Raw genomic sequence first — 18,344 nt, forward strand, 5'->3', positions numbered from 1 at the left:
AGCTTCACTTCACATAATGATAGAACACTTTCTTCACCTCGGTTAACTAAGGTAAAGCAAAATATGGATTTTTTTTTAAAAAAAATTAAGGATCATTACTAGTTCTTTCTAGTAAACATTACACTAGGTTAAAATCAAGTTATTCTTGCAAGTTGACACTTGGATGCTGTAACACAAATCCAACCAAACATAGCAAACTACAACGCTCTGGTATAGTCATTGCAAAGGATCTCGAAAGAGGTGTGAAACGTTAGGGAAGCATGAGAACTTAATAGGTAATGCACCATATGTGGTTTTATCCCAAGAGTAAGGACTTCATATTTTAAGAAAATAAAGCAAATTCCGGAACAGGAACCATGTATTTTCTTATTGTGGAATGGTGGTTGTGAATGTTCAAGAAAGAAATATTTGTCTAAAAGGGAACAAAACTGAGATTTTTATTGAGATGTAAAATCTGGTCTTCAAAGAAATGTATTAAACACTATTTGACTAAGGTTTGAAACTAGAACCCTTCTTGTTCTAGTTGTCTAGCTTGAAGTCTCAGATAACACAAAAAAGTATCAAGGGGTGGCTGTTATGGTGAAACTAGAGGTTGACTTAGTACCACCATGGATTAGAGCAGTTAGTTACGGAATGCATCTACTTTTTGTCTTTCAGTGAAATTATCAAAATACTGTCTATATTTCCACAGAAAATATTCTTATGAAGCCTCTGTTCTATATTCTTTTTTTTCAGGGTGAAATTATGAGAACGAAAAGTACAGAGAGCTTACCCTTACCAATGATAATTACTGGGACCCTGATTACATTTCAGTGGCTTTTATATGGAATTATTATCAAGGATGCATTTGTACAAGTAAGTAAAATATTAGTAATAATAATAATAATAATCCATGGCTCGACAGTCCTTGAAGGGCCTTGGCCTATCTCCCGACTGCCAGTCTCCCTCCCACAATCCTACGTAGAGGTGTGGAGTTCTTCATCCAGTAATAGGGTGACGTGGGGTCAGCACGTCGAACCCCTCAGCCGTTATAGGGAGATTTCTGAGACCAGATTACGCTACTCACTCGTAGCTCCCCAATTTCCTCACAATAGTGAGTTGCCACCGATCCCATACACAGGCCGAAAACCCAAAGACTGAACCCAAAAGGACTCAAACCCTTGCTGCCCCGCAGTCGGAGCCCAAAGCACAACGCCTTAGACCGCACGAGGATGACTTTTATATGGAGTTATTATCAAGGATACATTTGTACAAGTAAGTAAAATATTGCAGTTATTGACAGGCATTTTTCTAATTTTTTTAGATGTTTCAGTCCTAAGTTCTCTGTTGTGTGTGTGTGAAAGAAGAGAGAGAGAGAGAGAGAGAGAGAGAGAGAGAGAGAGAGAGAGAGAGAGATCATATATATATCCAGGACACATCCAATGATGTCCATAAGATATTCCTGGATATCCAGAACTTCCGACACGAATATCCAGTGGATGTCTTTTGGACATTTGTGTAATGCGGGTATCTGGCAGTGCGAGACAATTGATCTAGAGTAACCTGCTCATATCACATATACTAACATAAATATTTTTTCAAAGTTAAAGACAGCAAATTCTACTTAAACGTGACATACATTTTGACTGCCTCGTCCCATTTCCTGAGGCAGTAAAACAATCAAACTGCAAATACAAATTTTTATACAAAACATTGAAGTAGTTAATCTACTGATACTTAAGTAACATTTTTCTTACAATTTCTGTGCAATGAAATACGAATACTGTTGATTAAACATAACTACAATACTTTCACAGATTTGTAGCTAAAAGTGGAAAATTTTGTGTCACTGGTAGGACAGACGAAACACTGCCTCTTCACTTAATAAGAAATTTATTTCAATTTTTGAGAATTGTCAAATGACGAAAAATAAATTATTTAAGACAAGGAGATAAGGTAATTGACTTCAATATTCTAGTCGAGTTGAGGGGGAAATGTTACAGTTAAAGGAGAAATGAATTGTTTTTTGGTGTCATGGATGGGACACAACAGAAAACAAAAGTAAATAAAAAAAGTTACAATCAATCAACATTATGCAAAATACTTGTAACTTAATTATGTATAATACTTGAATTTTTATGCAATTGAAAATTTTAGATGGTTCACTAAGAAGATACACAGAGAAAACTAAATGCATCATATCGATTGATGCACCAGAATGCATCGATTGATGCACTAAAGTGTGTTTTATGGCTTCTTCAAAGAATCAAATTCACATTTGATGCATTTGGCTGCATTTTTGTATGTCGTTAAAGAAACATCAAAGTGTATCATTTGATTCAAGTGAGGATTTCTTTCAGTCGAGATGCACTTCAATGCATCAGTTGTTCCTTGATGCAACTTCCTGCATCTTTTTGAATGATGCACTTAAACGTTTGGTCTGAGCTACAGAGTTCGTGCAGCTCGGACGAAACGTTTAAGTGCATCATAAAAAAAAGATTCATTTTGGTGCATCAAAACGCATCAACTGATGCATTGAACTGCATCCCGACTAAAAGAAATCCTCGCTTGAATCAAATTATGCACTTTGGTGTTTCTTTAACGACATACAAAAATGCACCCAAATGCATCAAATGTGAATTTGATTCTTTGAAGAAGCCATAAAACACACTTTAGTGCATCAATCGATTCATTCTGGTGCATCAATGGATATGATGCATTTAGTTCTCTAAAGTTACAGCATTGCATTTTTTTTAAAAATTGAGATCAGGGACGCTTTCAAATGCAATGCCCCAAAGACATAATTAAATGTGTTGATTTATTTGCTTTTTTTTTTACTTCGACTCTTGTGCTCCACTTTTGGCTAATTTGCGAATATGGGGATGAGTGATGTGATGAAATTGATGAATGGACGCTGATAAACATCCATGCCCAGGCTGGGATTCGAACCCTGAACCCCTGGCGTTATAACGCGATGTGCTAACCTCTCCGCCATGAAATTTAATGTATTAAAACACCTATCTAGTAGGCCTACTATTTTCCTGCGACATTTACTATTCTCATTGGTCCTTATATCTACGGGTCAAAAACAAATAACAATTACTAATTACATCTGGAACTTTCGATGTCTTCGATTCAATGACTGATAAAAACTAAATTATTTCTGGAAAATATTCTTGATTTGTGCATCCATTCTCCTGTTCGAGCGAACGATCGAATCATCCACTAATTATTCAGAAACTAAAATAATAATTTCTTGGGTTGCATGGGACACAAAGCTCTATTAGTAAAGTAAATTCACACAGACAATACTCGTTTATTTTTCAAAGATCTGTTTTACATCCACTCGCGTGTTGTCTAACGTACCGCCCAAAAACTCGCAAGCGTGAAATATGACACTTTTCGTTTCCCGTCTTACTGGAAAAATGTAAACAACGCGTTGGTTGAGTTATACGTATTTTCAACATGTCTCCAAGATATGATCGCCACTGTTTTGTGCCTGGTTGTTCTAGTGGATATCGTTCAAGTAAAGAAAAGGGTATTTCTGTATATAGTGTTCCCAAACAAAAAGATAAATTAGCAGAGTGGAATCGAGCAATTCCCAGAGCTGACAAGGAACTCTATGACACAGCTGGTGTTTGCGAATTGCATTTCGATGAACAATACATTATCAGAGATTTTGTTCATGTAATAAATGGTAAGGAGGTAAGGTTGCCAAGGGAGAGGATATTAACAAAGGATGCAGTGCCTACAAAGTTCCCAAATCTGCCAAATTATTTCACAAAATCTGTTCCTAGAAAGAGAAAATGCAGAGAAATATGTGGATCAAGTGCAAAAAAGTCAAAGAACAGTTTGACATTTAACGAAAGTTTGTCCATTCCCTCGCTTAAAGAAAACCTCACGGTACCCACAGAATTTTGGGGAAGGCATGTATTTGTACGCCACGAAACATTTTTTTCTCCTTCATGACACTATTTCGATTTTATTAGCATTCAAAAATAAACTTGTGTACACAATCCAACGTTTGACGTCCAGCCTCACATTGCGATGTTGCTGCTCGTGTTGCGTTGCATATAAAACGTATTTATGTTACTTTTCTGTGTAAATTAATGCCATTTCGTGACTGCAAACCACTCCACAAATATAACTGTTTCCATCAATTCACTTACCGTCTTTCAAGACAAACAAATCTACACAATATATTCCAAAAACTAACTAAGCCGCATTACTTTCATACTAAAATTAGCACCTGTACGGATCGCACTGCCATCTATGTTGTATCGTCTCGGGAACCAGTTTCTTGGATCGTTTTCCACACTACGTTTTTCAAGGCGCTGTACCGATAGTCTTACAGATTCCCACCGATACCGGCTCTTGAAAATGATAATAATTAAAAATGTTCAAATTATTGATTAATATTAGTGGGTGAGTATTGTTCCACTACAATTATAAGCATCGATTGACCAGAATTTTACTTTCAAATATTCAAAAATTAAATCAGAATATTAAAATATCTGGTATGTAATCACAAAATATTTGTTTCGCATAATATTGTGCAAAATCAACGAAAACTTCAAATAACTTCTAGATAATTAAACTCTACGAAAGTGTAGCGCAGCATTTTTGTGGATACCACGAACGATTCAAACGCAAAGCAAAGTATCTGCTGGTAGTGAGATTACTTTCGTAACATCTCTGGCTGTCTTGCATTGGCAGCTTTGGAGCGAGTCATAAGTCATGGAGCAGCCAATCAACAAACGAGCCGCTGGCGTCATCTCTACCCAGCACCTATCGCTATCCCTGTTGCTCGCGCTCTGGGCTGTTGGTAGGCTCACTAACTGGAGTTGTTATGAAAATAATCTGATAATTTTCTATCAGTAAATAATATCCAACCGATACATTCCGATGCATCAGTATCGGCTTAGCCTTGTTAAAAACTCAATGGACGGAATTATGAAGCTTCCCAATGCGGTCAACTGCGTGTGAATGTATCTTTCACCATTTTCATGTTATGGGCTACCAAATTAGGGTGACGATAGCCTACTTTTGACACAGTCTACACTTATGAGGGAAGGCAAATGAGAAAAATCTAAATTGTGAACAAACGCAGTTACTGTGTACGCAGAATGAAGAAAATTTAAGAAAGTTACTCCTAGATGGCGCTGTTGAAAGGTATTTCGTTATTCTCAAATAATTACTTTGCTGTATTGCTTCTTGCTGCTAGATTTTCTTCATAAAAATCTCTTTTTTTTTGTGTTGCTGTCCGGCTTTCAGTTAGTCCCTTTTGTCCTAAATTTTAACTATTTATTTCTTTCGTACAGCATTTCCCTCAATTTATTTCTGAGTAAATGAAAATTTGAACGGATCAGCATCATGAATTATAATGGGAGAACTTAATGAATGTCGGTACTTGAAATAATTAAAGTTATTTTCTTGCAGTTACAGCCGTCTTGTTATCTTTAACAAAAATATTGGGCGTAGCGTAAGGGTATTAACTACGTAAATTGCAAAGTACCCTTGTAAATTACAAGGCTTGTGCCCGGTTCGCTCAACCATCTTTAAAACGTTCTTAACGAGTTGATAGTTAACGCACCACTAAAATCTTAGCAGCCTGTTAAACTTTTAATGTTCGCTCAAGCGATTTTATAGGCCTGTTAACTAACGACATGTTAGAGACGTTTTGCTTTGATGCCTTACTATTCTCATACTTTGATACGAGAAATGCAACGTTTTCATTGGTTGCACCGTGGACAGTAGACTGTGCATAAGCGGATTTGGGCTTTTTTGTATGAAATCCCAGGAACAAAAATAAATAATGTGTAACACATAAACATATGTTTAAGAAATGAATGTTAGTTAGGTATTTACGTCCGCACACCGAAAATGTTATGTATTAGGATTAACAGTTACATTGTAATTTCGTAAGTTAGATTTAAATGAGTGCCTACCGACTGCCAATACAAGATCAAAAATATGTAAATAAAAACTACTGTTCTAGGTTAGGATAATCTGAAGTTTGATAAATTTAATTATATGAAAATGGCATTGCAAAAGAGGCCTAAAGGTGGAAATGAACGTGTGTTTGCTATAATAATTTTCCTCAACAAAAGAGAACATTTCACGAAATATACACCATGCATAACTTTACTTACTGTGCCATGGCAATTAAATAATATGTAAATATTGCAAGTCACTTCTATTGGGATTGATGTGGATGTGGCTTTGCAAACAAGAAATCTACTGTTTCCAAATAATCACTGACAAAAAAAGAAGGCACGTAAAATGTTTACCAGTATGATTACCGTTCATGCGTATGTACAAGGGACGTTTCTGAATGGTTGTGTTTTTGTTTTGTACAAATATTTTTCAAAGAAAAAAATATACAATAAACAATACAATACGATATTTTATATTTGATTTATCATAAATGGTAAAAAGGACAAGTACACTGTTAGACAGTATCCTCACCACTTGTACGAACGTACCGTGCAAGAAATAATTTCCGAATGCGTGGTAGTGTGTTTTACAAACAAATATGCATACTTTTACAATGTCCATGCACGAAACTACATTACCAGACACAGCTTATGATTAAGCTTTTTTCTTAATGAAACATACATGTGTAGTACGGTAATACTTTACATTATGTTTGGTTATTCATTATGTGATGAAATTGTAGTCATTCAGAAAATGTACCTTGTACATAGAACGGTTGATTAATATGATATTTTACATTTGATTTTTCATAACTGGTAAAAAAGCACAAAAAAAAAAACAAGTGCATTGTTAGACAGTACCATTATCACTTGTACGTATGTACAAAGAAAAATTTCCGAATGCATGGTAGTGTGTTTTTCAAACAAATATGTATACTCTTACAATTTCCATGCACGAAACGACAATACCTTTAAACTGCTTAGGACCTGAAGCTTTTTTCCTTAATGAAACATACATGTGTAGTACGGTTTTTTACAATATGTTTGGTTATTCATTATGTGATGAAATTGTAGTCATTCAGAAAATGTACCTTGTACATGGAACGGTTGATTAATATGATGTTTTACATTTAATTTATCATAACTGGTAAAAAATATAACCAGTGGACTCACACAATATCATTACCACTTGTACGTATGTACAAGGAATAATTTCCGAATGGATGGTAGTGTGTTTTATGTCACTGCACAATGTCAAAATGTTACATGCACGAAACTATATACCTGAAACTGCTTAGGACCTCGAAGCTTTTTTTCTTAATGAAACAACATATGTAAGCTATATTACGTGATGAGATGGTAGTCGTTCGTAAATGTACCTTGTACATGTAACGGTTGATGATTTTTTTCAATTTTTAAGTGCTCTTTCAGTTTGTTATGAATACGATTTAATTTCCATTTGCACCGTTATATGTGAGCCCATTTTCAATATACTGCATAATAATTGTTTTGATTTTGTGATTATATTAAGACTCACATTATATTAAACAACATGTTTTATTCTACAGTACTTACGTACAGCTACGAGCTAAATAAGTAAATAGGTTAGGCAGGTTTTCTTTATTTCTGTACTTGGTTAGGTTAGGTAGGTCAGGTTTGGTGCTTTTAGCATCTCCAGTTTGCTACAGCTGTCCCTAGCCGCTTGTGGTTCAGAATATAGAATGATGAACATTTGTGTCGAGCATTCTCGTCACTGCAAAATCATTTTTTCCCATTATGTTAATTGGAATAGGTGGATAATAATTTGAAAAGTTCGAAGGAACAATTCCCTACTACTTTGAAAGATTGCAGGCTACATTGTTTAATGTCACAAATTTATTTTACACTAAATGAGAGTACAGAACGTGTATTGCCTATTTCTAGGACAGTTGCTTCATTTTAATTTTATCTCTTACGTTTTCTGACATTTTTCAGTTTAAAAACAACATAAAATTGGAATAAGCAGACATAAGCATAAACACAAGAAACCACGACTTTCTCCAGTTTCTATGTGATCCACTGGAAAACGGCGTGGACGACGACACCGAATATTTTGGTGAATAACTTCACATTATACAAATTGAAATATGTAAAAGGAGGTTACATTATTTTTAAAAGTCATGCGATATTTTGTGTTTATGGTTACAGTGCATTGAAGGTGGAAGCCCAATATGCATTTTAAAAACATCAAGTTCGTATAATTAACTATAAGCATATATTTTTGGCTAGACAGGCAAAATTAATAAAATTTGAATAATGTGAGATGATCACGATGCCATTATTGACAAAACTTTAAAAAGTACATTGATACAATATTTCTCATTTAACTTACATGTGATTTCTGATTTGCAGTACGAATTTATATGAAATACGAAATGGGAAAATTATTTTTGCTGTAGAAAGAAATCGAACTAGTGTATGTTTTGCGATGGTATGCAAATAATGTGTTCAAATCGGTTTGGGATAACCTTTCAACACAACAGCTGGCATACGCAATATCGCCATCTTATTTCCGACACAACACAACGCGCTGTTAAGCACTTTAATGAAGCAAAAGAGTGCCTTTAGATTTAACGACGACATTAGAGGTCTGTTAGCCTTAACGAAGGTTGGAGAAATGCCTCAATGTGCTAATGTAGCGTTAACTTGATTTAACGCTTCTTTAAAATTTAACGCGCGTTGAGCGAACCGGCCATTGGTCTTTCTGTGTTAACTATCGAGTATTTCGGAAAGCAACAAAACTATAAAGGTGAAATTTTGGTGGACAGATGGACCGGCGAAATAACAGGATAACGCAGTGTAACCCAGGGTTGTTAAAGGTCCAGGATCCCATAAATTCTAATGGGTTCTATTGGGTTCCGTTGCAGGACCGGAACCTTGTTTCTCGCACAATTTAAATTCGGTCCAAGTTGCTTATTGTTTCATAGGATAAAGGTTCCTGGACCTTATTTAAATTCAGCCAGGAAAAAGGATCCTGGACCGAATTGAAATACTTTACAGATAAAAACCTTCTTTATGATCCAGAACCCATTTACGGTTGCTGCTTTTCTCTCCTGGACCGGAATTGAATTTATTAAAAATTCCTGGAATTTTAACAACTCTGGTGTAAACTAAGCCCTATCAGTCCATCTATCTGGCAGTGAGAGACAACAATCGGTCTAGAGTTAACTGCTGGTATCTCCGAAACTAACAGCCAAAGTTTTCCAAACTTAACATATTCTACTTAAATATGACATGAAATATCTTGACTGGTTGTTCATTCATCTGTGGTAGTAAAACAATCAAGCGCTAAATACAGATTAAAATTTTTAAAACAAAAATGCGATATATTGGGCATTATTTAAGCTGCAACGGAACGTTGAAAGAACCTGCGACGATCAATTGTCTATTCCAGTCAACATGTTTGCATCTCTTACTACAGATATAATAATAGAATGTAATAGATTGAAAGACCTATCAAACAGTCTACTATTCCAGTGCAACATTTATTAATTTTCATTTGTTTGTCCCCTTATCTACAGAACAAAAGCAATCGAAAGTTACAAATTACATCTTTTAATTTCGACGTCTCAGATTCCTTGAATAAAAACACACCAACTTTATTCTGCAAAATATTCATGAGTTTTCTATTCAAACTATCCACCAATTCTATATTACTGAGACACCAATGACAATCCTAATAATTTCATTGATTCAATGGAGCCAAAATTTCTATTATCGGATTAAAGGCAATACCGTAATTCTGCAAAAGACCAACAGATGGCACTAAACGCAATAGATAATATGGATGTCTGACGAACAAAAATGAATAGCCCAAGTATGTAAATATTTACAAAATAATTACAATAAAATTAAGAAATAAATCACAACAAACAACAAGGATAAATTATCAGAAATATTCTATAGAAGAAATGGTAAATTTCAAAAACCTGTAGAAAATTTTTCACGAAGAACATTAAATAAGAGGACATCTGAAATTTAATGCAAGAAATTTAAATGATAATGGATCGTTTACCAAACTATATTTTCAAACAGTTGTTTTTAATTACAATTAAAAAGTTCATAAATTCAACAAAACGGTTATGAATTTTAAAATTTCGAATCACAAGTAACAACACGATTGACAAAAATCAAAGTAAATTGGCAGACAGAGCCTGTGATCTTCTTAGCTCGTTTACCATACTGGGCCCTCTTGTGTGGGCATCTTGCTGAGAATGGCTCGTCTACCAAACTGGGCCCTCTTGTGTGGGCATCTTGCTGAGAATGGCTCGTCTACCAAACTGGGCCCTCTTGTGTGGGCATCTTGCTGAGAATGGCTCGTCTACCAAACTGGGCCCTCTTGTGTGGGCATCTTGCTGAGAATGGCTCGTCTACCAAACTGGGCCCTCTTGTGTGGGCATCTTGCTGAGAATGGCTCGTCTACCAAACTGGGCCCTCTTGTGTGGGCATCTTGCTGAGAATGGCTCGTCTACCAAACTGGGCCCTCTTGTGTGGGCATCTTGCTGAGAATGGCTCGTCTACGAAACTGGGCCCTCTTGTGTGGGCTTCTTGCTGAGAATGGCTCTTCTACCAAACTGGGCCCTCTTGTGTGGGCATCTTGCTGAGAATGGCTCTTCTACCAAACTGGGCCCTCTTGTGTGGGCATCTTGCTGAGAATGGCTCGTCTACCAAACTGGGCCCCCTTGTGTGGGCATCTTGCTGAGAATGGCTCGTCTACCAAACTGGGCCCTCTTGTGTTGGCATCTTGCTGAGAATGGCTCGTCTACCAAACTGGGCCCTCCTGTGTGGGCATCTTGCTGAGAATGGCTCGTCTACCAAACTGGGCCCTCCTGTGTGGGCATCTTGCTGAGAATGGCTCGTCTACCAAACTGGGCCCTCCTGTGTGGGCATCTTGCTGAGAATGGCTCGTCTACCAAACTGGGCCCTCCTGTGTGGGCATCTTGCTGAGAATGGCTCGTCTACCAAACTGGGCCCCCTTGTGTGGGCATCTTGCTGAGAATGGCTCGTCTACCAAACTGGGCCCCCTTGTGTGGGCATCTTGCTGAGAATGGCTCGTCTACCAAACTGGGCCCTCTTGTGTGGGCATCTTGCTGAGAATGGCTCGTCTACCAAACTGGGCCCTCTTGTGTGGGCATCTTGCTGAGAATGGCTCGTCTACCAAACTGGGCCCTCTTGTGTGGGCATCTTGCTGAGAATGGCTCGTCTACCAAACTGGGCCCTCTTGTGTGGGCATCTTGCTGAGAATGGCTCGTCTACCAAACTGGGCCCTCTTGTGTGGGCATCTTGCTGAGAATGGCTCGTCTACCAAACTGGGCCCTCTTGTGTGGGCATCTTGCTGAGAATGGCTCTTCTACCAAACTGGGCCCTCTTGTGTGGGCATCTTGCTGAGAATGGCTCTTCTACCAAACTGGGCCTTCTTGTGTGGGCATCTTGCTGAGAATGGCTCGTCTACCAAACTGGGCCCTCTTGTGTGGGCATCTTGCTGAGAATGGCTCGTCTACCAAACTGGGCCCTCTTGTGTGGGCATATTGCTGAGAATGGCTCGACTACCAAACTGGGCCCTCTTGTGTGGGCATCTTGCTGAGAATGGCTCGTCCACCAAACTGGGCCCTCTTGTGTGGGCATCTTGCTGAGAATGGTTCGTCCACCAAACTGGGCCCTCCTGTGTGGGCATCTTGCTGAGAATGGCTCGTCTACCAAACTGGGCCCTCCTGTGTGGGCATCTTGCTGAGAATGGCTCGTCTACCAAACTGGGCCCTCCTGTGTGGGCATCTTGCTGAGAATGGCTCGTCTACCAAACTGGGCCCTCCTGTGTGGGCATCTTGCTGAGAATGGCTCGTCTACCAAACTGGGCCCTCCTGTGTGGGCATCTTGCTGAGAATGGCTCGTCTACCAAACTGGGCCCTCTTGTGTGGGCATCTTGCTGAGAATGGCTCGTCTACCAAACTGGGCCCTCTTGTGTGGGCATCTTGCTGAGAATGGCTCGTCTACCAAACTGGGCCCTCTTGTGTGGGCATCTTGCTGAGAATGGCTCGTCTACCAAACTGGGCCCTCTTGTGTGGGCATCTTGCTGAGAATGGCTCGTCTACCAAACTTGGCCCTCTTGTGTGGGCATCTTGCTGAGAATGGCTCGTCTACCAAACTGGGCCCTCTTGTGTGGACATCTTGCTGAGAATGGCTCGTCCAGCAAGCTGGGCCCTCTTGTGTGGGCATCTTGCTGAGAATGGCTCGTCCAGCAAGCTGGGGCCTTTTCTGTAGGTATAATATGAACATATTATAGTCTTTGCTAATCTTGTCACTTTTATTTCAGAAATGTCCAGTTCGCCATATTCACCCTAAAGAATCTGACAATTTGTATTTTTTTCAAATTTCTGTTCCTAGACTACAATATTGTGTAGAATTCACAAGATATTACTGTCAAAGGACATCCGTAATTGAGGAGTAAATATATGAAAAATATATAATTTTTTAAAAATATATGAGTAGGATCTCCGAGGGGGAATGGGCACGTAGGGAATATGGACATAATGTAGGTTATTCTGTCAAACAGTATGTTGTGTACGGTGAGGTGACAACATCCGTGGAGTCTTGATTGTCGCGCATAAGTGCGTACTCATCTTAGCAGGTGAAAATAAACGTTCTGGACCTGTTTAAAGGTTAGTACTTTTCGAAATTGTACTAAAAAATACAGCTGATGTGTTATCACCTGCTAATAGTGTTGCCCACGGGACGAGACGGGACAGGCTTTTAAAAATTCGAGACGAGGCGAGATTGATCATGTGTCCCGAGACAAACGAATATTTTCGAGACGAGACAGGCCAAGTCTCGTCTCGTGAGCAACACTACCTGCTAAGATGAGTACGCACTTATGCGTGACAATGAAGACTTCACAGATGCTGTCACCTCACCGTACACAGCATTTCCTGTGACACAAATATACATTATAGGAGTTAAAATCTGAGCAGAATATTACTTGAGATTATGACAAATGGATGTAGTAACAACAAAACTAGAATAGTGGATCATATACTATGAATTGAATCATAGTGTTGTGGCTCATCTAACACAGTAATACCAACTTATATAAAAGGTTGCAACGCCGGGGAACTTAAGCACAGTAATTCGGTGAAATATGGGCACTCCAGAAAGATAAACAACAAGCATATGCAGATGGATATTTTTAGTGTCTTCAGGATATATTGCATATTTTACCGATTTTTCTTACAAATGCATATTCTGCTGTTTCTGTCTGAAAATTTGTAGTTTCCTTTCCTTTGGGGCAATTGAGAAACATGATTCAGTATGTGTTCGCGAAGAATTCTGGCTACAAGCTCCTAAAGGACATTTGCTCTATTCATGAAGGGGAACAAAATGTGGACTCTATTCCAAGTGAACTGCACGTTTTCGATTTGTTGAAATTACAACATTGTTTCTTGTAACGTGGAGAGATTATTTTCAGAGTATAAAAGTATTCTCGTTGATAACAGACATAAGTTTACTTTTGAGCAACCGAAACAATACGTAATTATTAAGTGCAATGGTAACCTTTTGTGCTGAGTAGAATGCGAGACAGCTGGTGAAATTCCATCTTCTGCTAATCGTGATGTTCAGTGAAGTCAGAAACAGTTAGTGGACTTATGATAAAGATACATAAGATACATATACAGAAACCATATGTACAATATGGTCAATTGTCAATATCGTAAGCCAAACCATATTTTTTTTACCTATAGTGGAATTAATAAATAGTTACAAGCTATGGCTAAATTTTCTGAGTTTTATGTAATTTTTTTAAAATTTTAAATGCATATTTTGATCATTTAAAGAGCATAGTTCGAGCATTTTAGGAGCATATTTGCATTCATATTTAAAGGTTTTTTAGTGCATAACTATCCGAAGCCTACTCATGACCCTTCACGATCCATAACAAATTCACATCGTATTCCATTAAGGGATGCACCTAACGACAGTCAGTGCCTTGTATGCAAACGTTGGTATCGTGGTGAGGAGTGCATTTGTTGTCACCTTTGTTTCTTGCGGTATCATAATCATTGTGTTGGTACACAGGAATGATTATATTTCATCTGCCCTACTTGTAAGGATGGTGAAGATATTCGAGGACCGCAGGACATGTTTATGATATGTATTAGCTATCATAACAGTGCTATCCTGTGATTAATTGTTACGTATATATGTCCTTAAATGTATCCATCAAACATATTCCTCAACAGTGTGACCACTTTTGCAGACTTTTGTTTGTGCATTTCTTCTTCCTTTATAGAAACAGATTTTTACTCATGCGTGCTAACAGGACAAAGATTGGTCTTCATATTCCAATATGAAACTTATTTTTATTTCAATAAATTTCTTAATTATTAACAATTTTGCGTCACGGTGATCATATTTCCCCCACTTACAAAACATCTTTCTTATAAGAGTGGGCTCCTGTAAGCAGAATTTAGGATGATGAGTCGTACGTGTCCAACTAGTAGAAATCAACGTAATTTATAAAAAATGATGCGTTCCATCTGTACAGACGTTACTTATGTCTTACTGAAAAATGCTTCTTCTGCAAATTGCTTACAGGACATAGATTTTCGGGGAAACAAGGCAAATCTGGAGTGAAATGTCAACACCTTTCGTTCCGGAACGTTTCAGCGAGATCACGTACAACGGAGCAATCGACTGAAGTGTAGACCGCAGCGTCTGTGTTTGCGCTATCGGTAAGCGAGGCGCTCACGGCCGTATGTCGGCACTGTAGACTGTCCGTAAATCAAGCGCGCAAGTTTCCGTAAGTACATTAGTTTAAAGAGTGATGTATTTACGACATAGAACTTTTACACCCGAGAATCTTGTTGCAAATCGTATTTGAACTTAACGTGCCGATTGAGTTTATCTTATATGAATAATAAATAAATATTTCTGAGCCATGACACACTTTGCGGTTGAATGCACTAGAAAAAGCACACACAATACGTAACAAGCACACTATCACTTCACAGTCGTCAGACTAATAAACAGGCCACAGAATACAAAACACGGACCCTTATCACTTCACAGTCTACTTTCAGGACACTGTAAAAACATGTTTCTAGACCCCTTCGCCAGCTTACGTTAGTAGGTGTCTTAATAAAGAAGTATAAAAAATGTGTGCGCATCGAAGGCGACTAGTTTGATCACCTTCTTTTGAGTAAATCACTTATTAAAATAATTAAACTGTTGTGCGCTTGCTTCACCGACAAACGGCCACGAGTGTCTCGGTTGACGATAGCGCCAACATCGTCGTGGCGGTCTACACCTCAATGGATCGCTCTGTAGTTGAACGTAATTCGGTTGCTTTCTGTTTTCCACAAAGACAGCACATACAGGCAGAGTCGACCAAAGGGAATGTTTGTCTACCGTTTATTGCATGTTTAAGAACGCTGATACTTTCATTTCATAACCCAAGGGTTGTTTTGATATACGTTAAAATATCCAAAATTACTGAAATTATATTTCGGACAAAGTACTACATAAAAGTCGTTGCCAAAAATAGTTAATATGAACTATTCGCTTAATTATAGACTGTAATCATTAAGTTAAAATATATTTTTTAAACACTGTAAATTCACTACAGCTTCAAAATTCTATGAAATAAAACAAAGGAGAATTATGTTAGAGAATGTTATTGCACGTATTTTTTTTTAAAAAAGCCACTCTTATAAATAAAATAATAATAATAATAATAATAATAATGAACACATCAAGTTTTGTAATAAAATACAATGAACCAATTTACAAATGAACCAAAAAACACCAGTTTAGAAATTTTTATTAACCTCCTATTTGGTTTCAACCTTCAAGTTTTGTTCAAAAGTCACTTAACATCCTCTATAATCTAAGGAAGTTATGCTGGGTGCAATTGGTCATAACAAAAACAGGTTACGCCCAGGACAAACCATAATTGTGTATGTCAAGCAGAGGTCCGCCATATTGAATTCAACTAAATAAAATTAAATGTAAAGTGGGTAATGTGAACTATCAAATCGGGCTAGAATTTCACGAGGAATGCAGTGGTCACGGTTTTCTCCACTGTATCGTTAACCAGTAAAACGTTATACGCATATCTTCCACTTATGACATCTGCTCAATATATTGTCAATCTCCTTTATGCACACTCGTATCCATTTTGTAATATAGGAGGTGTAACAGCATCGCATGTAATAATTCGGATGGTCAATATCATGGATTTTTAGTGCATTATTCCATTCAAATGTTCCCAAAGGTAAAAGTCCAAAGATGTTAGATGCGAGGAATGTGTAGGGTGTTCAATAAGTTCCCGGTTCAACAAGTTCCCGGTTACCAATCCGGAAAATTTAGCGTGAAGAAACTGTCTCGCAGGTTCTCAAAGTATGGTGGCGCTCCGTCCGGTTGAAAACACACTGGACGAAGTACCAACAAGAACAAACCCTTATCAATCAAAATATGTCGAATTGCACAGCATTCCATAAGCATGGAAGTAGTATAAATTTGTGCATCTGACCACAACTTTGATTTCTTGACCAAACGACCACAAAAAGTTGAAAAACTCACTTTCTCCCCCTGTTCCGCGCCTCATTTATTGCGCTGACGATGTTTCACGGGCGCAGAAAAGCAGTGATGAGTGAAAGATGAGCTCTCATCCTCTCATCTTCTCATCTTCTCATCTTCTCATTTTCTCATCTTCTCATCCTCCAAAATGTTTGTAGATCGTGACCTTTGTAAACCTCTCTCTCGAGAACGATGTGCCACACACACACATACACACACATACACACACATACACATATACACACACATACACACATACACACACATACACACATACACTTATTTTCTCTCCACGTTCCGTGCCTTATTTATTACGCTGGCGATATTTCAGGGCGCAGAAAAGCAGTGATGAGTGAAAGATGAGCTCTCATCTTCTCATCTTCTTATTCTCTTATTTTTGAAGGACCAAATGTTTGTAGATCGTGACCTTTGTAAACCTCTCCATCGGGAACGATGTGGCACACACATACACACGCGCGCGCGTGCGCGTATGCCTTTTATTATTTCCGTATTGTAACACAAACAAACAAACAAAATAATAATTGTTGTTTTTAAGGATACCTGGCCCCTATAACCTCGCCAGGGTGCGTGGTGCCCAACCAAAAATGTAAAAGTTTTCTAATGGCTGCGGTTATAGATTACCGCACCTCTGTAGAGTTTCACGTGTTTTTTTTTTTCCCCCAAACTTCCATGAAACCCTACAGAGGACCTCCGTAATGCATGCAACGTGTACTAACGACTCTAGTGTTATTTTGATGTTGTGATATTTTTGGATATAGAGTTTTATTGTGAGATATAGATAAAAATAATTATGTTTATTATTAATATTTTCTTGATGAAGATGGAGAATGTATGTGCGTGTTACAAATAAAGTTGCATGCTTATTTTTCTAGTGTGTGTGTATGTGTTTTTGATGTTTCGACTGCATCTGAAACGATAAAAAAATTTTATTGTTAATTTTTACGTGTAAAAACAACAACAAATTTTTTTGTGCAAATTTTCTGATTGTCTCGTGCTATAGTGCAAAAACTGATAACTAATGAAATTGACATTTGTAACTGATCTGAACTAGTGAAATTCGTATTGTGCCATTGTAACTGATTGTGCTAGTGCAGAAAATTTCTTATTGTGCAAGAAAAGATGTTAAAAACTTGTTAAAACTGCTCTGTGACCCTCTCGTTCTTCAGGTCGTAGGCGAAGGACTTCTCTGCAAACAGGATGACACTGCATAGGGTATCCTCGGGCAAGGCATCGTGGAACTCGCAGACGACCTTGATGTTGGTTCGATCGTTGACCACAACCTTCTTCCTCTTAGATGTGTTGATGACGGTCATGGGTCTCCGTGCTTTGAACTCGCTGGGCGTGTAGTACATGTCCACACTTCCCTCGGTCACGCGTTTGTAAGCCGAATACGCTTCGTAAAGTTTGAGGTAATTGTTTTTGGTCATGTCGAGGTTGTAATTCTCGCGCGGGAACACTTCGTTGCGTCCATTCTTCAGATAAACGTTCTTGATCTTGCAGTCGTCGAATTTGCTGGAATCTTTTTCCTGATTTTTGTCCCTCCCGGTCTGAAAGAGCACTACGACGAAATCTGGCATGTCGAACTGTATGTTGTTGAACTGCGTCGTCACGTCGAATTCCATGTGACTTCCGGACGCCATCTTTTGCACGCACTGGTAACCGTGAAAGTGAATCGGTACCTGGGGACTTTTCAAGATCTCCGCTTTGTGCTTGAGGGCGTAGTTTGTTTCGTATTCCACCACCGGCATTCTCAATTCCATGCTTCGGATGACGCATTTCGCTGCTTCGGGTAAAGTGTTG

At 38.2% G+C, this 18,344-nt stretch overlaps 1 protein-coding gene across 1 annotated transcript in view; it reads left to right on the forward strand.

The window, feature by feature from the left end:
• The window catches only part of LOC145987108 (sugar transporter SWEET1-like), an 82,366-nt gene that overhangs the window by 42,612 nt on the left and 21,410 nt on the right, over nucleotides 1-18,344 (forward strand). Inside the window, exon 6 of the mRNA XM_083121584.1 lies at nucleotides 736-855. Within this exon, the coding sequence (XP_082977710.1) occupies nucleotides 736-855 (120 nt within the window). The remainder of the gene's footprint in view (nucleotides 1-735; nucleotides 856-18,344) is intronic.

Source organism: Lepisma saccharinum, chromosome 4, assembly GCF_977018435.1.
Source record: "Lepisma saccharinum chromosome 4, izLepSacc3.1, whole genome shotgun sequence".
Lineage (NCBI taxonomy): Eukaryota > Metazoa > Arthropoda > Insecta > Zygentoma > Lepismatidae > Lepisma > Lepisma saccharinum.